General features: G+C 48.8%; 2 protein-coding genes across 2 annotated transcripts in view; one reads left to right on the forward strand and one right to left on the reverse strand.

The window, feature by feature from the left end:
- Window positions 1-26981, forward strand: part of LOC134401301 (histidine--tRNA ligase, cytoplasmic-like) — a 380518-nt gene that overhangs the window by 263622 nt on the left and 89915 nt on the right. The gene's annotated exons all lie outside the window — the stretch shown is intronic.
- LOC134401242 (protocadherin-10-like) lies at window positions 13931-25833 on the reverse strand. The gene is made up of 5 exons (XM_063129992.1): window positions 25760-25833; window positions 22031-24896; window positions 15692-15744; window positions 15481-15569; window positions 13931-14707 (listed from the first exon to the last, which is right to left on the reverse strand). Exons 1-5 carry the CDS (start codon window positions 25831-25833, stop codon window positions 14448-14450), a joined length of 3342 nt encoding a protein of 1113 aa, XP_062986062.1. The 3' UTR covers window positions 13931-14447.

Here is a 26981-nt window from a genome sequence, read left to right on the forward strand (position 1 = left end):
GTGAGTCTGTGACTGAGTTGATATTTGGACTGAGGGCTTCCCAATTTACACTCTTAGCCACTAGACTATATCAATTATTTCTGGCAACTCAAGAGGAAGTCAGAATTCAGAAAGCCTTTGAGTCTGCTGCCTTTTCATACTAGATGTCCAGCTCTCACCATGAGTCCTTGGTTACTCAGGACACAGCCACACAGTCAGCCAGATTTCGCAATACAAGAAAGACATAGCCCAACACCTGAATTTGACACAGACTTAGGGGAGGCTGAAGTACAGCTTTCTATAAATAACTGATGGAAATGATAGGCTGTCTCCATTGGCTCTGGATATCTACGTTCTATACAAGAAAAAACAGGTGAAATATTTCATCAAAATATTTCAACTCTGATAATTCTTGTACAAGAGCAGATATAGACAGCCTATCACTTCCTTCAGGTTCAAACTGCAATTTAACCCCAATTCTTGTGTTTTCAAATGTAGCTGCCATTCTTCCATCATTGGCAACCCAGCCTATCTGAAATGCTGCTAGCACTTATAATGTTTCCCTCAGCTGACAATTGCTTCTCCTCGTTCTCTGCCCTTATCTTTTCTTTATATATAACATTTTTTTACTGAAAAAGTAAAATGTATGATAAAGAATTGCAGTAACTATTTCATGGTATTTTCCCATTGTACACATTATTAAAATAAGTAGACATGATAGGATCAGAAGACTTATATCCTGACCTTTCCTGGAATCCTCTCGCTCTTCTTAACATTTTTTTTTTCACCTGCTGTAGATATTCCAAGCGATGAACTAAAAAAAAAGGAGGGGGAGCCTTATCACAAATGCCTCCGGACCCTTTGAATGTATTTCTGATGGCTGGCTGCACAAATATTTTATTTTTCAATTCATTTAGCATGAACTTGTTTGCCCTGCTTCTTGGGATTGAAGCAGCACTTTGAATTCCAATGACTGCAATAAAAACGCTGCTATTGTTTAAAGCATGTTTAAAATCTATCATTTATTTAACTGTAAGATTTGTACATCATTGAATTTCATGGGAGAAGAGTCATTAGGCAAAGTGAAGCCTGCACTGGAGGTCGTGTTTAATTTATTTTCTGGCGCTTGATTTGTGCTCTCTGAACAAAAATGTCAGAAGTTATTCAATACACAAAGGTGTCTACTTTCATCTCACAATAATTAGGCTGATTAATTCGTATTATCACTAACTAGAAACATTCATTCCAGTAGAGTGAACGCTGCAAACAGAACCTGTGACATTTCTACCACTTTAGACTGAAAACTCATTATAGGCAAACTGGGACTTATAAGATCTGCTCCAACAAAGGCCGCATTCAACATTTTATCTTTGCAAACAACGTGGGATGTGGCATTTGCAGCTGAGCTTAAAATAAAAGGAAAGGAAGAGAAATAGCAATGTAGGGCAACCATACCTTGCAATTTTCCAGTTAAGGCTAACTTATCAGGAAACAATTATTGCACAACCCAAAAAGTAAGATTGGCAAAGAAAATAAGGGAAAATGTTTGTCCATCTTTTAGAATTATTTATGGGATATGCTTAAACTCAGACGCTGTCCTGATGGGGGAAAGTGGAACCTAGTAAGTGCTACATATAAGAACGCATGGGCTGGACTAATTTCTTACCTCTATAAAATCCTCCAGTAAAAAAAACAAAAAACAAAAATACTGGGAGGGGAGAGCATTTCTTTCTAGGCATGTTTGTCAGTTTGTGTATTTCATGCAAACTTTGTTGGAGACTAGGAGCTTTTCCACATTCAGCAAAAATCCAACAGTCCTATCAAAGCTTTGTCTTCTGGAGTCTTCACAGGTTTAACGATCAACACACACATGCTACTCACCTCTTGTTTTTATCCGTTCCTTCCCCTTTGTTTCTATTCTTCCACTAGCAGATGGTAATGTTTTATTGCACATTTTCCATTTATCACTGGATTGTCAGGGTTTAATAAGATGGCAGATTCCCACTTGAAAACACTGGGGGAGACGTTGGAGGTTGGTGACTTCATGAAAACGACCTGCAAACTTCCGTGAGTGACCAACCACGAGTGTGCAATAAATTGCTCATGTGGAGAAGCTCCAGGAAAAACCTCCTATTGATTTCTAATGATTGAAGTTCACATCTTTTTCACTTTATTCCTAGTGGCAAATTTGTGAAATAGGATAGTAACGTGTATGGAGACAGTTCAGTGATTCTACATATGTGATGTACGGTTATGCCAAATAGACACTTGTACTAACACAGATGAAGATAAGCATTTATCTAAATCATTGCAGATACTGAATCTTAGATTCTCTTCTCCCATATCCTCTAGCTCTTGCCAAATGTAGGCTGTCTAACCCAGAATCTTGCTTAGAGAGATGTAGCCACAGATGGCCCCAGAAACAAAATAGGTATGGGTTATACTTTTTTTGTACTGCTGATGGCCTGATAGATTCACTAAAAGGAATTTCCAAGACCACTTTATCTGTACATTTGCATGTGGTCGGGAGCACAGCATTATTCTGCTAGTGACATTGGACTCCATCACACCTACTTCCCCCCCCCCCAGTTTGCCTCCTCTATTTCCACCTCCGTTTCATTAGCGGGTCAGGCTAATGGTCCTTTTCATGTGTGTTTGTGGTATCACCACTGTACCAGTGAAATCTCCTTTCACTTGTTTGATCTCCCACCCTGCCCCTCCTCCTTCCCCCTCCAGTTCATTGGTTCTTGTCATTCAACTGAGTCAGCACAAGCCCATTTGTTCAACATGGCATGCTGGAGGAGGAGAACTGCCCCACCCCCCTCTTTCATCAGCAAGACCTCCCTTCAAAGCACATGCCCCCCAACAAAGGACATAGCGCGAGGATAGCAATACATGGGGTAGAAGGGCGCTTTAATCCCGCATGGAGGAAATAAACTGGACTTTCCCTGTTCTAGGAAAACACAGAAAATGGAGAGGATGGGGTGGCATGACTGCAGGACAGGCACATCATGTGAGCACCATGCTGCAAAAAGGCAAACCAGATTACAAGAGCAAAACTTCAGACTGCAATTCAAGAAACTTTTAACTACAGCAGCCCATTGGCATCTCGATATTCCTTTCCAGGTTAGATTTCTATATGTCTGCCATGTCATAGTGTGAGCTCTTTATGAGATAAGCTTTTCTGGCTCTTTCGCATGTTATAAATTCCAAAGAAATGGTACTTGCTATTCCAATGGGTAAAGTAATGTTGAAAACAAGCAGACTTGACTCTTGAATGATGTAGATAACAAACAAATTTGATTTTCAAAGGCAATATTTGATTAATATTTGTCTATCAGGAATAACAAGCATAATACCTACCAAGTATGATTAATGAGACATAAAGTCTTGTAACTCCCTATGTATTTACCTGGTGATGACAAATTTTAAAAATAGGGAGCGCTATGATGCAAAAAAACAGTTATTTTTTTCGAAAGAATGTAACTTAAACTTTGGGCGTTGTTCCTCTTCTCTACTTTCTCTATTCTAACTTGTTTATTTTAAAATTGTTATAGCTCCTGACGAAGGACGTCTAGTCTGAAACGTTGAGCACTCCTGGATATATATATTTTTTTAATTATACAATTTCCTAAGCACCTGAGCTCATCTCTTTTGCATCTACACTATTTGGTGCACTTTTTTCCTCTGGCACACACAGGCGGATGGGGCACAGAAGTACGGAGACAGTGAAGGAATTGGTGACAAAAGGACTTACTGCAGACTTATAAATCCCCAGCATGCAGGTCGAAGATGAGCTGTGTTTGCTGCATCAAGACCAAGTCCATGCGAGCCCCGCTGTTAGATCAATGTTCTTTTCACCCAAGGACGAGATCCAAACAGCCCTTAAGCACGACTCCACCATTCCAGCGACAGAGGGTTCAAAAGCGCTTTATTGATTAGTAATCAAGGCCTGGTCTCTTCAAAGGGAGCAATCAGACAAAAGACATAGGGAATATGGTACAGTATTAAAGCTTTCAAGGGGCAGGGCCCAGTAGCAGCATTAACCAATCAGAATGTAACACTGAGGCATAGCTAATTATGCTAAACAGTCCTGTAAACAATACCTTTGGCCTGACAGTAAGTTATAGAAGTTAACTTCGACACAGACAGCTGGAGCCAGAACTCTTGTTTATATTAGTAATCAAGGATGCAAGGACGCACACAAGGAGACATTCTCATACAGGGCATTATGACATTTTGCTTGGTGTGCAATAGAGACTTTATAGTTTCCTGTTAAAAATGGAGGTGGTTCTGCTAACACCGCTGCCCAAGGCAAGTGAGAGCAGAGCCAAGGAACCATTGGAGCTCATCCATTCTGACCTTTGTGGGCCAATGGAGGCAATAACCCCTGGCGGGGGTAAGTACTTCCTTACTTTCATTGATGATTATTCCAGGTTCATGACAGTGTACATCATCAAGTGTAAGGACGAAGTGCTAAGCAAGCTGAAGGAATTTGTTGCGTAGCAGTAGCTCCCGGCTATATGCAGCCTTTGTAGATTTTAAAGCGGCGTTCGACTCGATCCCAAGATCCAATTTATGGGCAAAACTTAAAAACTAATACTTGAAAGTTAGTTTTTTGTCATAGAGGTCCAGTGCCATGCGGCATCACAGGAGGGGCATTCCTCACTTGAGAAGCATACAATGGCATTTCATTTGTAGTTGCATTGGTGTGAGCCAGTTTGTGTCCCCCCACCCCGCCCTCAGCTTATGAATATCCTTAGGATGAGAGCATCAGTCTGCTTCAATTCTGCATGGTGTTTTCAACCATGCTGTTCAGCAAATGCACATTGCAAGATCACTCTATATTTAATTTCCATCAGACTTGACAATATTTCAGAGTAGCCTCATGAGTTTTGTATATCCCTGGTACTAAGAGCAAGTGCATATGGAATGCATTTCAGCACTTGCTTTGGGTAGGGATATAAAAATAAATGGATTGTAGGGCTAACATGTTACATTTTTAATCATGGTTTTCCCCTCTGGGAGGTCTTCAAACATAGAGATATTTTAGAAAAACGTGCCTAACCCTGGTTTGTCTTTCAAAGAGCTGAAGAATCATGGTGTAGCAAGACATTTATAGAATCGTAGCTGGAAGGGGCCTATAACGCCATCGAGTCCAACCCCCTGCTCAAGGCAGGAATCCACCCTAAATCTGGGGAAGCTGGTGTCTCTCAAACAAAAATCATGGTTCTGTTGATACCAGCCTATAAACTTCTTCATTAATGAGCTTTTGCTGTTAGAACTTGATTTCAAAAGAATGTATTTCTTTTGCTAAGAATTATCAAAAGAAATAGGAGAAATCAAGAGTCCGTCTGCCCTTGTATTGTTTTAATAGCCAGAATCAAATGCTTTGTTTCACTGTTGTTTAAAAACAAAAAAACAAAAAACAAGGTCAGAATAAATTGATTCTGTGAGTCTGTAAAGGTTACTGGCATCTTATCATTAGTCAAAGCTCCCTGTTTTCATTAATGGCACCCTGTCTTCAGAGAAGAGATGCAAATTTATTGAACTAAACCAAATAAAAGAATACTTTCTCATGTAGTTGGGATTACACCTGTCCTTTTTTCTTCGTTTATATACCATCTCAGCCTCTTCCAATGGCTCAGAGCAGATTATTTAAAAAGCCATACATCTAGCCTATGCAATAAACATAATACAATTTCTGAATCCTTTATACTTACAGCCTACAAAAGCACAAAATAGTAAAGATTCCAGAATATAAAATCCCAAGAGCAAGGTGAGAATTCCACATTTTTCAGATCATGCTCCTTTGCCTTTCACTTTACTCATCCCTCCTATAACTGACAATAGCCCTGCCTAACACAGAAAGCAATAGCTTAGGCTGGGGTGCCAACTATGACCCTACTTTAGCGGTGATAGCCTGGCTTCAGTGAACCATGTCCCAGTAACCTCCTGTATAGATTACTAAAATGCATTATATTTGGAGCTGCCTTTGAATACAACCCAATTAGAACAAAATATGGTAGCAAGAGGACTGACAGGAATTGGGTGTTACAGTCATATTTTTACTGACTTCCAGTTCAATTCAAGGTACTGGTTTTAACCTGTAAAGACCTTCCTAGACTTGGGCCACAGTATCTGAAGGACCACCTCTTTCCATACATTCCTACCCATGCTCTGAGATCATCATCAGAGGCCCTGTTCCACATGCCCCCCCCCCACATACTGAGATTTGGTGGGTAGCTGCTTGTGCCCTATTCCCTGAATTGTCGAATAACCTCCCCAGAGAGGTCTACCTGGCACCCATGTTGTTGATTTTTTTGGCACCAGGCAAAGATATTTTTTATTCTTTCAGGCTTTTCAACTCACTAGACACTTTACAGTTTCTCTTAAAGTTGTATCTTAGAGCTCTTTTTTTATCTCTATGCATATTTTTTTTAAAAAAAATCAGCATTGTTTTTGATATTTTAGTCTCCATTATCTTTTATTATGTTTGTGGCTGCTCTTAGTTTTTATTGTACTTAATTGAGTTTTATTGATTTGATCGTGTTTTATTTTTTATTTATATGTGAGCTTTGTCTGTAGGATGACTCACATGTTGAGTAAATAAAGTCAATAAATAAATATTTCCAGAAATTGCTTCTTACCACCTATATATATATGATTTCAGGTCTTCATATTCAAGTATGGAAATAATCCATGATTTCTAATCATTTTTAAAGCCATCTAAATTAATTGCAGCCATCATATCTTGTGGCAGTGAATTCCACAACAATTCATTCATTTATTATGCAGGGAAAATACTTGCTTGTATCTGTCAAGAAGAGAGAGCTGTTGCCTTCATGTCCTAATTGTGAGCATCCCAGGGGCACCTGACTGCCCACTGCAGGAAACAGGGTGCTAAACTTGATGGAACTTTGGTCTGAGCCATCTGGGTTCTTTATATGTTTGTTAGGCAACTTTATTTATTTGTTTATTACATTTTTATACCGCCCAATAGCTGAACCTCTCTGGGCGGTTCACAAAAATTAAAACCATGAAGAGCATAAAAACAACCAACAATTTAAAAACACGAATACAAAATACAATATAAAAAGCACAACCAGGATTAAAACCACACAGCAAAAATTGATGTAGGTTAAAATATGGAATTAAAACAGCAAAATTTAAATTTAAGTTAAATTAAGTTTTAAAATACTGAGAAAACAAAAAGATCTTCAGCTGGCGATGGAAGGAGTACACTGTAGGCGCCAAGCGAACCTCTCTGGGGAGCTCGTTCCACAGCCGGGGTGCCACAGCAGAGAAGGCCCTCCTCCTGGTAGCCACCTGCCTCACTTCCTTTGGCAGGGGCTCACGGAGAAGGGCCCCTGTAGATGATCTTAAGGTCTGGGCAGGCACATACGGGAGGAGGTATTCTTCAAATATCCTTAAAATCCAAGTTTTTGTTTTAGATATGGGCAACAACGTTATTTCTCTGTTCACTCTCTCCATATAATTCATCAGTCATAATTTTAAAAGGCTCTCATGTTCATAATTTTATTTCCTGTCCCTCCTTAGTCAACTGATCCATGATCTTCCACCTGCAGGTAAGCTTAGCAGCTGTATGGCTCTGCCCAAGATATGTAAAATATTGTGTTCATGCCCTAGCCCTTAGCTCTAGCCTCAGTTACCAAATGGTGGTAGAAATAAAATGGACTTGGAAGGCTTATACTTGGGCTTTGGCAAATTTCCAGATGAGGGATTTCAAAAGTTGCAAGGAAGGTATTACAATCATCTCTCCAAGTGGCATGACACTATAATGCAGCACTAATACTGTTGCTAGGAGAGCACCGCCCGTGGCTGAAAGATTATGACAAGACACAAGAGAAAGTGGTTGTCTCCCAGGTATTTCAGATTCAAACCATATAGATTTGCATTTACGGTCTTCTGTCCAATGCTGAGCTTCATCAGCCAGTAATATTTAAAGCTCAGTTTCTGATCTTTCTATACATAAGCTGGAAACTAAATGCAAAGGGCCTTGTGGCACCTGCAAGCCTCACAGATGTATTATGGTATAAGCTTTTGTGGACTACAGTCCATTTCATCAGATGCATGAAATGGGTATTCTAGAGTCTCACATGATTGGGGGTGGAGTGGATTGCAAACAGAGAGATCAGAGGAAAATTAAATGCAGAAAATACTGACAGTGACAATCACGTTCTTAACAGTGGCCATTTGCAAAACAGTTGTTGCTGATACACTGGCATTGGGTAAGCCAATTAACACATGGAGTTTGTGTTGTTGTTTTAAAGTCTGTATTCTGATTTAAGTCTCTAGAGATACTGTACAATTGAAGCCCCTGGTTAATTGAAACTCGGCAATCTCTTGCTCTAATATCCCTTTGAAGTTTCTTTGCTCCACAATGACCACTTTAAGGTCAGTGATAGAGTGTCCCGGGAGCCTGAAGTGTTCTCCCACTGGTTCTGAATATTGCCATTTCTGATACGAGATTTGGGTCCATTTTTACTTTAGTGTAGAGACTGTCCTGTTTGTCCTGTGTAGAATAGAGAAAGATTCTACAGAAGATGGCAAATATTGCATTGGAAGATGAGCAAGTGAATAAATTACTGGCTGTGAGTAACAACAACAACAACAACAACAACAACAATAAATTATTCTGATCGAGGCGGGGAACAACAGTAAATATAAAACTGAATTAAAAAATAATATACATTGTTAAAACATCCTAAAATCATTTTAAAACATCCTAAAATTACACTGGATAGGCCTGCCGGAAGAGATCAGCCTTAATAGCTTTCTTAAATGCTGATAGACTGTTAAGTTGACGAGTCCTGTATTAGGTCCTGTAATTGTATTGCCAGAATAGATATTAGGACAGAGCTGATAGGTGTGTGTGTGTGTGTGTGTGTGTGTGTGTGTGTTTTGCTATATTTCAGTTCAGCTTTTCACTCCATAGAAGCAATGTCCCTGGAATAGGAGGAATATAGAAATGCATTTCTTTCCTGTAAGGAAAGCAAGAAATAAGTGTTGATGATCTGCATGGCAAAACAACAGCAGAAAAATGTAAAAATCCACAAACACAAAGGATTAGATGACTATCCTGACAGCAATCAGGTGTGCAGTGTTTTCTTTGCAACTGTGGAAGGCAGTTGTTGCGTAAGCTGCAGATAGAGTTGGCACTTTATGGCACGTGCCTTTTTAGGGGCCTGAGTCCAGGCTTGCCAATGTCTAGGTGTCAGAGCTAATCTCAGTTATTCTGATCTGCACAAAGCCCAGCAGGTAACTACAATGGCTAACAAGCAGTGTCAAGGAAACTATTAAAGAAAAGGCTTCCTTCAGAAAATGGAAGTATCCAAATGGGGAGAACAAAAAGGAACACAAACTTTCCCAAAAGAAATGCAAACAATCAATAAGGAATGCAAAAAAAGATATTGAGGAGCACGGTGCTAATAATGTTAAGATGAACAGTTTTAAAAAAAAGTACATAACACCTGAAGCTGGAAACTAGCTGGGGAGACTGTTGGACCATTGAATGACAAGGAAGTTAGAGGAATGCAGAAAGAGGACAAGGAAATTGCAGGAAAGATGAATACTTTCTTTGCAACTGTCTCCACTGCAGAAGATATAGGACTGAAACCCCTGCCTGAAGTGATATTTCAGGAAAGGAGTCTGAGAAGCTGGGGCAATTAGTAGCATGTGGGCTTCCCATAGCCATCTCATTGACCACTGTGGGAATAATACTGGACTAGATAGGCCTTTGGTCTGATGCAGCAGGGCTCTTCTTATGTTCCTGTGTTTTTATAACTAGATGTTCTGCAGCATCTTCAGGTCTCAGGCCCATTCCATCCTCATTTCTGCAGAGTACCTTGGACTCCATGTGAGACCTGTAGCCACTCTGGGGAAATGAACATGGAGGGTGCAACTGTAGCCTTGGCAAGAAGCACCATCCTGCACAGCTCAGCTGCCTGACCAAATGTCATGTGGTGACAGGCATCAGCCTCAGAAAGCCACTGACCATGCTGGGTCCTAACACTGTTCTTGTTTCATGCCACTGTCTCCATCATCTGCCACCAATGTCTCCTTAGGTGGATTGTTTGGTGTGCTGAGGCTTGAGCTGTGGGGTCTGAATTTGCAACCCAAAGTTCAGTCCTAGTGGAGCCACTGACGCCACATTAACTAGCAAGTTGACAGTCCACAAACATTCCAGCAACCTCCTGCAGCAAAACTGGTTTCAACAGCTGCCTCCCTAGGTTCAGCCACAAACTTCAAACCCACATTCCACCCACCACCCACTCATGTTGTGGGAAAGGCTGAGTCTCCAATTCACTGCCTGCTGTGTCACTGGAATGCTTGACACCATCACCGTATGAAGACAAATGGTTGCCAAGTTTTTTCTAATTTGATTTAAAATGTGTAGCTCTGTTTGTTTAAAAACCTAGATTTAGAAATATATGGTTAGGTGTCCAGAGATTCTGTGACTGCGTCGGGTGAAACCCTAAATATTTAGATAAATCTTGTGAGGATAAAGTTTCCTCCCCAAAATAACCTGCACCTGGCCCTGCTCCAGCAGAAACTGCTTCGCTCCTGGAATGGTTCCTATGTCAGACCAGAGGAGAAAGCCCAGAGGAATGCCAAATCCTCCTTTGATTCAAAGGCCCTCGGGCTGTGGATGTAAATATGTTTTCCACCCTCAGCCGTCCTTAGCTGCATCTTAGTGTCCCAGATATGTACAGAGATAACTTCACCCACAGTGAAAGTTAAGCAATCTAGGCAGTCAAGGTCCATCATTCTGCAATAAAGTTGCCCAGCAGGGATTGCAGGAGAGGAGTAAATTTCCTCTTCCCTGAAAACTACAAGATGAAGTAGTTTAATATTGCTCACATTTGAGACTGTAATTGCAACAAGTAACTGCACTTCAAAAGGGTGCTATGGAAAGCTTTGACTGAACTGCAGCTCGGGGGCTCTGAAGCCATACCTTCAAAGCCCAACCCCCCCAACCCCCAAAAAACCACTTTGCCTTGGCAGCCATCTCTGCTACCTGATGATGCAGCACAAAACAAAAATAAAAAAGAGGCAGGATTCTATTTTGGACTATTAAAGAATGATTTTATTGGTATAAATCAAACATTGTGTAATAAACTTTTTACTCATTTGAAAATAATTCTTCATGCACTGCATGTATTGTTCAAAAGGCAATAAGCTATCATTCAAACAAAAATACTAGCAATTTTTCTGTCTGTGATATTGGCAGACATGTCAACAGAATTTCCATGCACACAGGCCAAAACATATCTTTTAAGAAAGATTATTCCCACCTGTGCATTATCTTAAATGGCCCTGTCAGACTCCAAGCTGCAAATGACTTGCAGCTTGGAGAAAGAGGAGTGTGGAGTCACACGTGTATAGATCTGAAGTGCCTACTACATGCACACATTGCCAAATGCACAAAAAATACATTGAGCTGAATACCCATGGCTGAAGACATGTTCAAATCCTACCAGTCATTCTTGCTATTTATATCCCATATCAGGACACTCCTAGATCAATCTGGGGGCTTAGGGATTCCTTTTGGGTTCCCCCCCCCAAAAAATTGTGCATGTAAAAGCAACTATTGATCATGTGATGTGACAAAGGCTGGTATGCAGAATTCTATCCATGGTCCATAGCCTTTTCAGTTGCCTTTCACACACACCAGACACACACACACACACACACACACCCACCCCTCTGCCAGACACACGAGGCAGCAGCAGTAGCACCAGCAGAAAGTGTGTGCAATGTACCTCAGGGGTCTTTGTACTTGCCTTGTGAGCACAGGGAGACCAAAATTGCTGCTTGATCTCATTGTCTCTTCATCCCTCCTGTTAGTTGCTGTTTGGTTTGAGCTGCCTTTGCCCTGGACAAAAGCTTATGTGAATGTGATACCAGTCTTATCCTACATAGTGTGCTAAAAACAGACATCTGGTGCTTGCTAACCTCCTACCCATCACTTCTCTCTTGCAGTCCATTCAGCTGCAGGTTAAAAAACTTAGACATGTGCAGAAAAATCCAGTCCAAGTCCCAAACTACAGGTGCCCGTAGCTAAAGGGGAAGAAAGGCAGCTCACAGAAGAAAACAAGGAACGATTACATTGTCTGTAGCAATGAGGAAAATGGTAGTGAGGAAAGTGGTAGTAGTGAGGAACACTCTCTGTAGTACTAAGGAAGGCTGATATAGAGCTTATGGTAGGGAAGGCTGATATAGAGCTTATGGTAGGGAAGGCTGATATAGAGCTTATGGCAGAGAGCAGAGGACAAGCTCTTCCAGTAGGTCAGTCCTGCCCCTTTAAGTTAATACTGATGTTGATCTTCCCTTCGGAGTGAACCTCCCCCCATCCATTTCCGTTGTTGAATCAATGCAATGCCTAAACGTTGTGTGTCAAGATCCCTTTTGCCTTCGAAATTAGGTGTGCTTGGGGAAGCAGAGCAGAAGAAGCTTGGCCTATTTAGCCATTTTAAAGATCTGTAATGTCACCTCGCACAGAAATTGTACTGAGGTCCACCCACATAGAATTGCTTGCGGAAAGGAAGATAGCTTAGCCTTGCTCTGATAAACTGCAGAATCCTTGTCAGAGAGCAAAGGCATCCATTTCGCTTGAGGTTTTCATGGTGTTCCTTTAGGGGCTACGACATTGTTTCTTTGTCTCATTTCTTGCCCCATTTAAGAACATTGCTATTAGCAGGGCTCTGTGTATGTCAGATTTCAATGAGAGCTCAGGGGAAAGCACAGAATGTATGACTGGGTGCAGAACTGAGTTTCCTGAAATTTTAATTTTGTTTGTTTTAAAAGAAACATTTAGCCCTTATGGCAACAAAGAAGTGTGTGGAAGATGTGTAATGCCAGCTTCCTGGAGGAACTCAGAAAAAGTGCAGAAAGTAGTCCTCAGTGCAGAATTTGGTTTCCTGAGATTCTCATTTAAAAACAACAGCAGCACAATTTTCCAAACTTCATGGCCATGAAGACATGCTTAAAAGTGTGAGACGCTGGTTGAAACCTTAGAAGCCAGAGGTGCAGTTGAATGAGGTCCTCAATGGTTGGGGTGGGGGCTTCAGGGCCCTGCAGAGTCCTGACCCTCCCTATGACTAGCACAACTGGAATATTTTGTGTAAAACAGTGACCATTGCAAAACCAGTTATGGAAAATAAGAGGAAAATATGGAAGTGTGCATAATGTGTACAGATCATGTTTTTCTTAGTGCAAGATTTGGATTGTTTGTGTGCAGAAATTAATTTTTTTCTAGCACAGTGTATACTCTGCCCTGACTCCTCAGACCACTGTTGTTCTGATGGAGATTAGACTCACAAAGCTAATACAGCCCATCTTGGAGAAGGACATTCCTGCATACACTGAACTCACAATATATCTGGTTGCCCAGTTTTTGTCTCATTCTTCCATGGAAGTCCCAGATTGAAAGAAAGAGGATAGCAGGGAGTGGGGTGAGAAGGAGAAAATTATGAACATTCTTCATTTCTCAATCTTTAGTCACTAAGCTCTGTTCTTAACAAAACAAATCCTTTTAGAATCTGCTCATTTTCAATCATAATGTTAATATCTATTGAAGACTTGTCTACGCATTATGTTGTTTTGCTTTACATCCAAATAAGTATGATCAAAACATAAACCACCAGGTAATGTTTATATCTATAGGTGAAATACAAAAAAAATGGATTGTTTTTTGCATGCTGAACATTACCCTCATATCCACTTAAGAAATTATTCACAAATTCTAAAGAAGCAAAACCTCCTTCTTATGGGAGCACAAATCCCTATAGGCTTTAACTCAAGTATTTTCCTAGCTTTCCACGTTTTTCCACATTGCAGCCATTTTGGTGCACTAACAAGAAGAAAAACTCACAGAGGTGCACTTGATACATTCACACAGAACACAAAGAAAAATACAACACCATTTACAAAATGGAGCTCTTGCTAAGAGAAGTATTGAAGTGTGCAAGGCATGGCTGCTTTGTCTTCCAGACATCATTCCTCTAACCTCCTCCCACCCTCGAGATCTATTTTGTTCTGTAATTTAAGACAAATTGTTCAGTTAACGTTGGATGGCCTGAATCAAATTGCCAGCTATGTGGTATCTTCCACTCAAAGCAACCAATCAAATAAAACAGGAAGAATTTTGTCTGCATTTTTTTTGTTTCTTCCCTCATTCCAAGAGCTACCAACCAATTGCTTTCTGTTTGCTCTTATCTCCAGTTTCATGACAAATTACAATTGCCACAGTTGGTGTTTTATTATCATAGTCTTTCACAGTTCACCAAGCTTTTAAAGACGGCAGCTTGTATGGAAGACCTCTGAGCCACTTTACTAAGCATAACACTGCACGTGGTTGAAACCAGAAATCTCATTCTAGTTTCACCAGCACAATGGACTGCATCCAGACATCTTCTGCACCCTCTACTGGCAAAGAGCAAACATTATTTCAGGTTATTGTTAATAACCATGTTGTCATGTATATCACAATAGGTGGTCATTTTCTTCCTCTTCCCAAAAGTAGAGAAGCTGTTCTTGGCCTCTTGATCCAGAAAGAGTGGCCCATCTTTATTGACAGGCATGGTTGGGGTCCCAGGAATATAAACGTTGTGTTGGTAATCCAGAGGTGAAATATGCTGCGAGTACTGGGGGGCATACCGAGGGGTCCAGATGGTGTTGGAGGTCCCAGATGCCTTCTGGAGTTCTGTGAAAAGCAAAATGTTATCTAATGACAGAAGGAAACCCTTGGTGGAACATAGGACATCAAGCATCATCCAGTGTATGAAGCACGCCTGCCTGGCAAATGCTCCACCTAATTCCCTGTGGCATATTTCAGCTTGCATATAAAGCTCTAAGAGAACAAAATAAACCTCTAAGGCAGCCTTCCTCAACCTGGGGCGCTCCAGATGTGTTGGACTACAACTCCCAGAATGCCCCAGCCAGCTCTGGCTGGGGCATTCTGGGAAGTGCAGTCCAACACATCTGAAGAACCCCAGGTTGAGGAAGGCTGCTCTAAGGGCTGGAGCATTTATTTATTTATTTAGCTTATAACATTTACAACCCAACTTTCCTCCAAGAATGTCATTCATGTTTCTCTCCCCTTTCCCCTGCTACAATTTATACTCACTGCAAGCCTAAGTACGAGAGGTAGGTTAGGTTTAGAAAGCAAGGCTCCATGTCTGGATGGGGATTTGAATCTTGGTCTTTCCCCATCTTATGCCACACACAGATGGGGTTCCTATAGTCAGCTCCTCCCCAGAGCTGTCCTTGCCACTGTGAATCCAGAACCACCCCTACAAATCTACACACCATAGCTCAGTTCTACCAGTACAACATTATAATTATAAATATGGAAGAATCCGAAACTGGAACGTTCAAGGACAGATGGTGGCAACCATTTGCTGGAAATTTATCATCAACTAATAAATTTCAGGAGTTGTTTAACTCAGTCCTGAAAGTCTGAGGTTTAAAACTCACCAGAGATTGGAGTGACCAAAGTGCGCAACCGATCATGTTCTTTCTGGACTCCTCGCCGAACTCCCCCTACATCTTCTAGGCTCTGTGAACTAAAAAGGGAAAAGGAAAAAGGAGGACCAAAGAAGCAGAAGTCCCAGATTAGAGCAAGTACTCTTAAAAGGTTCAGCACTCATTGGTATAAAATTAAATGACTCAAGATGTCCCCCAGTACCTCTTCAGTGTTGATTGTTTAGATGGCAGCCAGTCTGTATTGGGCTGTTTCACCTGCAGATTCAGAAAAAAGAGGATGTTGAACAGAATGACCATCTTCATGATACTTGACCACAGAGCACTGTTCTACCAGCCTTTTGAATTGTTCAATAGGCTGCTGGCAACTGTAGCAACAACAGTGCTTTACAGCAGGGGCATCAACCATAAGACAGGGCCTTATGAGGTCCTCTCAGGTCTCCCATAAGATGCTCCAGGCAAATCATTGAACTAGTTTCAGTACTAAGAAGCCATTGGTTTTAACAGGGGAAAAGATTCACCAATGGCTGCTACTTTCTCTCAAGCCAATCATTCCCTCTAAAATAGCAGTGCGGATATCAAGGATTGTGGGAAGACTATGAATAGAGTGCAATACAGAGAGGTGCATGGACTTAGCCAACAGTTGCAGGGGGTGGTAGTGGTGATGGCATCAATGGCAGTGGTGGTAGTGGCCTAGGGCCATCAGAGATGAAGTAGCAACTGCAGGATTAGTGGGTAAGCAGCGGCATGTGAGCACTGGTGTTTGATGGGAGGAATTCGGAGTTGTAGGAAGGTAACTGGCAAAAATGAAGCAGTGGTCAGGAGTCAGCAATGGAACATGTTAAATGGTTTGGATTTGCAGGACAATTAGAACAGATGGAATGGGTAAGATAGTATGTTGGAAAACAACTGGAATCATAGGAGTTGAATGAGATTTGCAGGCTAGTGATGGCACTAAGCAGTTGGTACTGAAAAATATGAACTGGGAGGAGGTGTTTTGGCAGGCAATATGGGAGAGCAGTGCATGCATACATGGCTGAGAGGTAGTAACTGGCCCCAAGGTGAGCTTCATGACTGAGTAGGATTTGAACCCAAGTCTCTCCAGGCTTATTGTGGCCATAGCTAGACCTAAGGTTTATCCCAGGATCATCCCGGGTTCATCCCTGCCTGAGCACTGGATGCCCTGTGTGGCACTTAGATGAACAGGTTTGACCCCAGGACAATCCTGGGATAAACCTTTAGTCTAGCTACGGCCTCTGACACTTCAAGCATTAAACCACATTGGCTTTCTGTCACACTGCCACATGACAAAAAGCATTGGATGCTTAAGCTAATGGACAGTTTGAAATGAAAAGGAACCAGTGGTAAAAACAGGAACTAACTCTTAAAAGGGTGTCAGAGCTCAATGCTGCCTGGAAGCCTTTATCCCCTAGTACCATATCAATCTTTATTGCTTGTTAGCCGAATAGGCCAATCGCAAACAAATAAAATAGTAGCAAAATAACATAATAACATAATAGCATGTCCATACACCATCTCACTGCAATCAGAAGAATAATGCAAGATAATAATATAAAACTGATAGTAGGCTCAATTGCAGTACCAGTACTGGCCCACATGTAATCTCAGATTAGTAAAATTTGATCCTATATGGCAAACAAAAACTTCTGTACCTCCAGCGCCCGCTGTACAAATTTGGTAGTCCTGAACGATATATAATGATCAGAGCCTAACAATAATATCTGAGTTACATTTTTAGGTGACATGTGGTTGAACCCGGGAATCAGGGGCTCAAGGTATTGCTTCCTCAGCTCGACATACACTGGACACTCAACTAGAAAGTGTGTCATATCCTCAATTTTGGGGCAGCCGGCTGGGCAGTCAGCTTTAGCGCGTGGATGGGTCCTGTAACGCGCTTTCACCTCTATTAACAATTCAAGAATCATAGAATCATAGAATAGCAGAGTTGGAAGGGGCCTACAAGGCCATCGAGTCCAACCCCCTGCTCAACGCAGGAATCCACCCTAAAGCGTCCCTGACTGCTGGTTGTCCAGCTGCCTCTTGAATGCCATATGTGCTGAGGTGATAGAAATAAACATTGTGCATACTCAAAAGTACAATTTATTACCACCATATGATTGGCCCAGAACAGTTGTACCATTTGAAAACTAGTTTGGGGGTTAATCTCAATAGTTCTAGAACTGAACCCAAATCTGTGTGTCAAGAACTTTCTAATGAAGTAAGTTTCATGAGAATCGGTCAATAGGAAGGCAGTCAAAAAGGAATGACCAACTAACACCCAACTTCAAATTATATATTTAAGACATTATTCTTCATGAGTTAATGGCTGGCTTTTTATAGAAGAATAGAAATGCTTGCACAGGTCACACCCACTGCCCTGGATGGTGTATGAATGATCACATCCTGTTTAGATTGCTGCTTTGGGGTTGGGATGACAATGCTTCCTCCTAGATTCCCCAAAACACAGTAAGACAAGTGTAGGTATGTGCACTGCTGTGTGTGTGTGCGCGCGTGCGCGCGTGCATGTGTGCATGATTCTGTTCATGTTTAAGAATAGATAATTGGTTGGAACTGCAAAAAAATCATTCTAGTTGTTCAAATCTTAGTGCTGATTCAGATGAGATTAATAATTTGGTGTGGCATGCTGGTGAAATTGGCTCTTTAAAATAATATGTGGTCCCTTGGTGCCTGTTGGGTAGGGAGTTTGGTCCTCCAACCCATTTGATTTTGATGTCCCTGTTTTGAGGTAAGAAAATGCTCTGCTAACAAGTCCAAAGGGTAGAAACTCTAAGAAGTGGATCCCACATACATGTGCATCACTTCATCTCTCTTGTCGTTTCATGACTCCACATCGCTTGCCTAAATGTGTTAACTGTCTCCATTTTAAAGTGTCCTTCTGCTTGCGGTGATTCCTCTGTTCTGATCCATTCACACATACAATTCATCACAGTTAAAGAGTAAATATGTATGAGGGAACTGACCCAAAGAAGGCCAAGCTCTAAGACCCCAATCCTGTGCTTTTGAAAGCAGGTCAAAAGGGCATAGAAGAAACCAGGTGGCTTTCACCCATAGACCTGATGGACTCATGGAACTCCATCACTTGATTTCTTGACATTTGATTCCTGTCTCACATGCAACAAACTATTGCCTGATGTTGCAGTCATCAATATGTGTGTGACTATCAAGCCCTGGCTTTGTGCAAATCTTTGGAACTCCTTCACTGGGAAACTCAGTGACCATTAATGCTTGAGCCTGGCTTGTTATGTTTTATTCTGTACACCACCATGAACATTGATGGTGCTATATAAATTATTATTAATAATAATAATAATAATTAATAAACTGGATGCTGCCTGGTGAATGAGCCCTGAAAACGATCCTCTTTGGCAGTACAGAAGACAGCCCAGCCTTGGCCCTAAGCCCCGCTGTCCTTCTTTCTGGCGAAGGGTTATGGGGAGGGGGCTTCGCTTAGTAGTAGAGCACATGCTTTGCACACTGAGGCTCTCACACCAGTGCCTGCCCAGGATGTCTGCAGCTAAACTATCTCACCAGCAGGGCTGGCGAGGAGTCCTCTGCCTTGGAGAGGCCCACCATTACTCCGCTAGAACTGCCTCTCTTTTAGACCTCTTCATTGGATTAGGTGTGGCCAGGGACCTTTTCTGTGTCTGGATCTGCGGCTCCTGTCTGACAGGCAGCCTTGGCTTCTCAGAAAATCCAGGCCCTCCCAAAACTCTGGACCTGCCATGGCGCCAGCCTGCTCCTTGATTTTCTCTCCTGAAGGAGGGAAAGGAAGGCCGCTTCCCACTGGCTGGCCGGCTCCTGGGTTTGGGTTCCTGCTGCTGAGTGACAGAACTGCGCTCCATTGAGGAAAAACTCGCCTGGCCCGCCCTGAACGTGTGAACACGTCGCAGGGCCTGTGCGAGATGGGGGTGGGGGGTCGCGGAGGAGGCGAAAAGCCTCCTGAGCCGGCGCTCAGGCGAGGCGCTCTGTTCAAAGAGCCCTCATCGGTATTCCATTTTTCTCGGGCGCGCTCCGGCTTGGCTTTCGCCGAAGTGGGTTTTAAAAAAAAAAAATCTCGGTGTCAGACGCGCTGGATTGTGAAATGGAAGCGCCGTTCGCTTCGGCTTACTTTGAAAATCCCCAATTATTGTCCTATTGTGATGCGCTTTGACTTAATATGCCTGCCTCGTTAGCATGGGGGTCACGTACTGGGGGGAACGCGCTCCCTCCCTCGCCGGTCCACGGATGGAGAGGCCTTGGCCAAGCGGGCCCGGGCCCAGCGGGGCGGAGCGGGGAGGCGAAGCGCCGGGGAGGGCGGGGACGGCGTTGGGCGACGCGCGGGGAGGAAGGGGCGGCCTCCCTCGCCGGGCCCCTGGACTGGAGGAGACGAGGCCCGGTGCTGCTGCGGAAGGGAGGGGAGGGGAGGGAGAAGGCCCGCCCGCCCCGCCAGCCAGCGCGCCTCCTTCGCCTCGCTTTGGCGCCGGCTCGGCGGGTGGGCGGGCGCCAGGGCCGCCGAGGCCCAGGGCTTTGCTTGGGGCGGGCTCCAGGCGGAATCTCTGAAACGGCCTCACGCCGGGAAGGGGAGGCTGCAGCCGTCGAGCGGGAGTGTGTGTGCTCTGATTCGGCCGCTGCTCCCGAAGGACCGCCGGTGCCTCCGGAAGGTTGAGGCCTTCTCTGCTGATGGCCTTTCTAGAGCGCCGCCCCTCCTGTGGGGCTCTCAAGGCCCTCCAAGCCTACTGGGAGGCGACAGGAGAGTCTGCCCATTCTGCAGGAGGGAAAACTGGGGGCCAATCTGAGGAGAGAGAGGCTCGAGGCCCTGTTTCTGAAAGGTCCCATTGGGCCAGTATTCTTCCTCCTCCTCCTCCTCCTCTCTCAAACGCCAGTCTTTCACTCAAGAGGAATGAATTAACACAATGCTTCATGCCCCAGATCCCCAGAGATACCACCAATACGGTTTAATTTAATCTCTTTTCGTTAGAGATCACAGCCTCTCTCGCGCGCGCCCTCTGCCTTTCTTAGAATTGCCTTAGACATCTCCGATGTGGGCTTTATTACCCCTTTCCCCCCAGCAACACCCCTGTAGCGAGGTAGCTTTTCTGGCACTGCTCCTCGATCCGCCCCAGGCGGAGAGGTGTGGAAATCAGCGCCGTACATCAAGTCACTAGGGGGGAGTTTGTAACCGACGAGGGGGAAATCACATTAACATATTAGACAACTGTGTCCAACCATCCAAGGGAAAATGCAAAGAGAAGGCGCGTCTACGGAATGTCTTGTGCTCGTTTTAAAAGAGCGATGCGGGTTGTTGTTTTTCAATGTTTGTAAGTGGATTATCATTTTCATCCCCATCCATGCTAGGTAATCGCGTTATTGAAAGAGTATTTCATCGGGGGGGGGGAATTAGCGTTATTCATTTATACGCTTAACAAATATTGACATTAAAAAAAATCTCTTTCAGCCTGTCAGATTTCCCACCCCCACCCCGAGCTTCCGCCTGCCGGTCTGTTCTGGTCTTCCACCCCCACCCCCAGTCACGGGCCCTTGGAGATGGCAACGCGGCCCAGCCCCCCACCCTCGCCCTCCAAGCGCCTCCCTTCCCCTTTCTTCCGCGCTGACGGTCGCTCAGCATCAGCTTCCAGAGGTGCCAGCAGGGCGGAGGGGGGCCCAGCGAACGGGAGGGGGGCAAAGGAGAAAGCCGAGCCAAACAAGGCGCCCGGCGGGGCGGGGCCTTCCGAAGCGCAAACGGCCGGCTCGGCAAGCCACACGCCGCCGACGCCTTGACCTCCGCCCTTCCTGGTACGTGAGGCTCCACCTTCGAGTAGCCCCGGGCCACGAGGCACCGGGAAACACCTCCCAGCTCCCAGAAATGAGCGGGGCTTGTTCAGGAGAAGTTCCCGATGGCTCCCTGCCCGGACGGAGAGTCCCTGACCAGGGGGAGGAGTGGGGGTCGCGGGCGCCCGGGGCTGCTCAGTCCGGGCTGCCTGCGCGGCCTTCTCCACCCTGCTCTGGACCCCGGCCGCGCGGGCTTCCTCGGACGGAAGGTCAGCGGGACTCCCTCCCAGGAAGGGCGCCGCGGCTCGGGCCTTGAGCCGGCCCGTGACTGCCGTGTCCGAGGGGCTGAAGCCGCCCGCCCGCCCCGTCAGCCTCGGCCGAAAGCGCTGCTGGAGCCGAGGCGGGCCCGGCGGGGAGGGAGGGGCCGGTGCCAGGCTCCTCGTGCCAGTGCTCGTGGGCGCGCGGGCGTCACTTCGGCGCTTGTCCCACTCATTCAAAACGAGCCCGACGTTTTCAAAATAATTAACGAAAGCGGCGAGAAGCCTGGCAGAGGCGCCTTCGCTGTCTGATGGTTACTCGTGTCGACGCTGCCACTTGATCAAAGGGCCCGGTAATGATCTCTAAAAAGTTGCTCGCGAATGAAAAGATCCCGCCTGGCTCGGATTGATTTGGGGGGGAGGGGGGTTGCTAATCGCTTCCCAGAGCCCCTCCCGCCCCCTCCCCCGCAGCGCCGCCGCCGCCGCCCTGAGCTCACCTGGCTGGGAGGTTGCCGCGAGTTGTTGGCCAGGCGGGGGCCGGGGGGCAAGCTCTCGGGGGCTTTCTCGTTGTTCCTGGGCGGGGCCGGGCTGTAGGGCTTCAGGAACATGAAGTCGCTCTTGGCCGACTCCGGGGTGAGGCACACCTTGTAGCAGTAGCCCGGGGGCGCGGCCGCGCTCCCGCCCTCGGCGCCGTGGCTGGCGGCCTTGCTGCCCGACGAGGCCTGGGCGCTGAGGTGGTTGGAGTTCTTGAGGGCGTCTGGAGGGGACCCCGGCGGGTCGCAGGAGCACGAGCAGCAGCCGCCGCCGCCCCGGCACGGGGCCGCCGAGCAGCCGTAGCCCGGCAGGGTGAGGCGGTCCTTGCGGCACTTGACGGCCGTGAGGATAAGGATGGCCACCAGGAAGGTGAAGGAGACGGAGCCCAGCGAGACGATCAGGTAGAGCGTGAGCGGCGGCGAGGCGGCCTCGGGCCCCCGCGGGAGCTGGCCGAAGTCCGACAGCAGCTCGGGCGCGCGGTCCACCAGCGAGAGCAGCAGCGCGACGGAGGCCGAGAGCGGCGGCTGCCCGTTGTCGCGCACCTGCACCAGCAGCCGCTGCCGCGGGGCGTCCTGCTCCAGGAAGGCGCGCAGCGTGCGGATCTCGCCCGTGTAGAGCGCCACGCTGAAGAGGCTGGCGTCGGTGGCCTGCGCCAGGCGGTAGGAGAGGCGCGCGTTCTGCCCGGCGTCCGCGTCCACGGCCGCCACCTGGCCCACCAGGTAGCCCGGGTCGGCCGAGCGGGGCACCAGCTGCACGGCGGCCGAGCCGTTCCGCGGCACGGGCGCCACGATGACGGGCGCGTTGTCGTTCTGGTCCAGCACGAAGACGTGCACCGTGGCGTTGCCGCTGAGCGGCGGCAGCCCGGCGTCCTGGGCCAGCACCTGCACCTGGAAGCTGCGCGTCTGCTCGTAGTCGAGGGAGCGCAGCGCGTACATGTGCCCGCTGTCCGCGTTGATGGAGACGTAGGTGGCCACGGGCATGCCCTGGATCTGGCCCTGGGCGATGGAGTAGGAGAGGTAGGCGTTCTGCTCGCAGTCCGGGTCGCGCGCGCTGACCGCGCAGATGGAGGCGCCCGGCGCGTTGTTCTCCATCACGTAGACGCTGTAGGAGGGCTGCAGGAAGCGGGGCGCGTTGTCGTTGAGGTCGGACACCTGCACCGTCAGGTTCTGGTGGGTGGCCAGCGCCGGCGAGCCCCAGTCCCGCGCCGTGATGCTGAGGTTGTACGCGGGCACGGCCTCGCGGTCCAGCGGCTCGGTGGTCACCAGCGTGTAGTAGTTGGGGAAGGCGGCCTGCAGGCGGAAGGGCAGGCCGGCCGGCAGCTCGCAGCTCACGCGCCCGTTGTCGCCGGAGTCGCGGTCCAGCACGCTGATGACGGCGATGACCGTGCCCGGGGGCGCGTCCTCCTGCACCGGCGCGGAGACCGAGGTGAGGCTCAGCTCGGGCGCGTTGTCGTTGACGTCCAGCAGGCGCACCAGCACGCGGCAGTGGACGGCCACGGCCGACGGGCCGCGGTCCTTGGCCTGCACGTACAGCTCGTGCAGGCGGGCGCGCTCGTAGTCCAGCGGGCCCTTCAGCCGCAGCTGCCCGCTGCGCGGCTCCACGCTGAACAGCTCTCGCACGCCGGGCGGCGCGTGCCCGCTGAAGGAGTACTCGATCTCGGCGTTGGTGCCCTCGTCCAGGTCGGTGGCGTTGAGCCGGAGCACCAGCGCGCCCGGGGGCGCGTCCTCGGGCAGGCTCACGCTGTAGGAGGGCTGCGCGAAGACGGGCGCGTGGTCGTTGGCGTCCAGCACGGCCACCAGCACCCGGGCCGTGCCCGACCGCTCGGGCGTGCCGCCGTCCAGCGCCGTCAGCCCGAGCCGGTGGCTGCGCTGCTGCTCGCGGTCCAGGCTGCGCTCCAGCACCAGCTCGGCGAACTTGCTGCCGTCGCTGCGCGCCTGCACGGCCAGCGAGAAGAAGCCGTTGGGGCTGAGCCGGTAGGTGCGCAGCGCGTTGGCGCCGGCGTCGGGGTCGTGCGCGCTCTCCAGCGGGAAGCGGGCGCCCGGCAGCGCCGACTCGCTCACCTCCAGCACGTACTCGGGCCAGGGGAAGCGCGGCGCGTTGTCGTTGACGTCCAGCACCTCCACCTCGACGCGGTGCAGCTCCAGCGGGCTCTCGAGCACCAACTGCAGGTGCAGGCAGCAGGCCCCGCCGGCCGCGCACACCGCCTCGCGGTCCACCTTCTCGTTGACGAAGAGGATGCCGTTCTCCAGGTTCACCTCCAGGTGCTGCTTGCCGCCGGCCCGGGACACCAGGCGGAAGCGCCGGGCCGACAGCTGCGACGCGTCCAGCCCCAGGTCCTCGGCCAGGTTGGCCACGAAGGCGCCGTGCTCCAGCTCCTCGGGCACCGCGTAGCGCAGCTGGCCGGCGGCGGCGGGGGGGGCCGGAGCCAGCGCCGCGCCACAAGTCAGCAGCAGCGCCAGCGCTCCCCAGCGCCCCGCGCAGCTCCGGCGGAGCCCCAGAGCGGCCGAGCGCGCCCCGCAGCGGGCAGCCCCGCCGCCTCCTCCGGCAGAAGGCATCGGCGGGCCCGGCAGCGCGCCGGCCCTGGGAGGAGGAGCAGCGCCGCCGCCGTTCCCGCCCTCGCGCGTCTTCATCGTCACCCCGCTTGGACTTCCAACTACTTTTGGCTGGCAGGGTGAGCCGGCGAGGGAGGGAGGGAGGGCCCGCCCGCCCGCCCGCCACTTCAGCACCGCATTGGTGGACAGCGCCGTCGAGCCCGAGCCCGCCCGGCTGCGACGCGGACTGGCGGAATGAATGGTTAACCCTTTGGGGGCGGCGGCGAGCGCCGGAGAGCTGGAGAAGAGCGTGGAAAGGGGGAGAGGGAGGGGGCGAGGGCGAGGGCGAGGGAGGGACGCCGTTTGATTCTTACACCCGGGAGACTGCAATCATTTCCAGGCAGGAAAAGGTCAGGCACCTTCCCAGCGTGGCGCGGTGTACATTCAGCAAAGCGAGCGTGGCTTAAAACTCCCCGATGGAACAAATTGGCTGTGACGGAGAATGTGTTGATGCCGACAAACGGCGCCCCCAGACCGGGCTGGGGCAAACGCGGAGTCTGCCTCCCGGGCTCTCATCTCCTCAGTTCGCTGCCGGAGAAATAAAGTTCCTGTCACTGAGGGACTGTGGGGCGGCGGGGGTGGGGGGTCCTCACCCCCCACCCAGATGGCTTCAGCAGCATCACTGGGGCAGATTAAAGAGCCCTCAAACACTTCGAAAGCCAAAGCCTCCAGTATCCTGACATCAGACTCTGCACATGGATTTAACCTTTAACAGATGGTTAAGCTCCTACAGAATTGATTACATTTCACTGCACACCGTTTTCCTTGTAATGCTGATTTTTTTTAATTAACGGAGAAGAGGATTACACCCCAGACAGCTGGATCAAGGCTGATTCCATCCGCGCCGTCATGGAGAAAGCGCCCCGCCCGCCCGCCGACCCTCTCCCTCGCTCGCGCGGGGTCTGCCAGAGTTCCCGAGCACCTCGCATCCCGCGGACTCCGACGTGGAGAGCAGCCACCGCGCAAAGCGCCCGGAGGCGGAGGCGGAGGCGCCTGCCTGCCTGCCTGCCCGCCCGCCCGCCCGCCTTCCCCCGCGCGGCTGCTCTACAGGTTTTACATTAACCTTTCCGCAGAGTGGTGCAGGCAGGCAGGCAGGCTGACCCTCCAGCCACAGGCGGAGGGAGGCGGCGGAAATGGATGGCCTGCAGTCCGTTGCTCAGGACCAGCGCTCGCATTTATAGGGCTTCTGCTTGCAAGGGGGGGGGGGGGCGTCCTTTTGCTTTTGGCCTCGGGGTAGTTTCCACGCTGTGGGTCGGGTAATCCGGTGTGCAGGGATGGGGCGCCCTGTCCAGACCTCACCCTGCTGACAGCTAGAGTCCCACGGCAGGCACAGTGGATGGGCGTCCTGTGGAGTCATCAGCTTGCATGCCATTACAGACCTCCCGCTGCATCCGCGTCCCGGCGCGACACCCCCCTGGGACGGCGCCTCTTCCCTACCCTCCCCGTCCTCCCGCCCCATAGCGAAGCAGCGGCCCTCCCGCCCCACGCACGCCCACCCAACTCCGCTACTGCGCGGTCGCTTCCGAGAGTGCGCGGGAGCTCTTCGGCAAGCGCGCCGGCTTGGAGACGAGCTCCGACGAGAGCCGCCAGGCGTTTCCCCGAGCAGAGGTGCGGAGGGTCCGGGCGCGACCCCGCTCCTCCCCGGAGGCTCCGTCGGAGGCCGGCCCCAGGCGGGCACCTCCGCGATCCCCCTGCTCACGCGGAGCACGAGCTTGCCTCCGTCTCCAGCCCACCCTCTCGGGTCCTCTTGGAGGAAGGCTGCTCGCTTTCGGCGGAGGACAGCAGCCAGGGGCTCCTCCCGGCGCTAACGAGGGGTCCCGGGGGGGGGGCAGCCAGCGGAGGCCTCCGAGCAAAACCTCCCCGAGCGCGACTTGATGAAAGGGCGCGGGGAGAGAAGCGGTTACTGATCCACTTACGGAATTTTGCAGAGGCGCAGATTTCAGAGGCCCTTAAGCCGGGCGCTGATACTGTGCAGAGCAGCCAGTCCCGCCAGAGCCAGAGAGAGCGGCTCTCCCTCGGGCGCCGCTCAGCCACCCGTCCCCCGGCTGAAGCGCCACCCCTCCGGAGCAGGACTGGCCCCAGGCATTTGCCACCTGAGGCAGGGCGGCAAGTGGGACCCGTCCCTTCCAATGCCCCCACGTTAAGGCGCAGAGTCCCTAAGGCCGGTCAAGTGAATTTGATGCATGAAGCGGAAAATGCATACAAACAGCGCTTCCCCAGTCTGGCAGTTAAAACGCAACAATTACAAACAGAAAACAATTTACCACCATGACATCCCCAATCAACTGCCTGAATCCAAGCCTCGCTATGCCCGATGGCAGGT

The sequence above is a fragment of the Elgaria multicarinata genome, chromosome 7 (genome assembly GCF_023053635.1).
Source record: "Elgaria multicarinata webbii isolate HBS135686 ecotype San Diego chromosome 7, rElgMul1.1.pri, whole genome shotgun sequence".
NCBI classification, from domain to species: Eukaryota; Metazoa; Chordata; class Lepidosauria; order Squamata; family Anguidae; genus Elgaria; species Elgaria multicarinata.

Coding starts and splice junctions, on each gene's coding strand:
- LOC134401242 (XM_063129992.1), bottom strand. CDS start 25,833: ATGCGAGCGCTGGTCCTGAGCAACGGACTGCAGGCCATCCATTTCCGC. Junction 24,897..25,759: donor CCTCCGCCTGTGGCTGGAGG/GTCAGCCTGCCT, acceptor GCTCTTCTCCAG/CTCTCCGGCGCTCGCCGCCG. Junction 14,708..15,480: donor TTTGGTCACTCCAATCTCTG/GTGAGTTTTAAA, acceptor TGCTTTTCACAG/AACTCCAGAAGGCATCTGGG.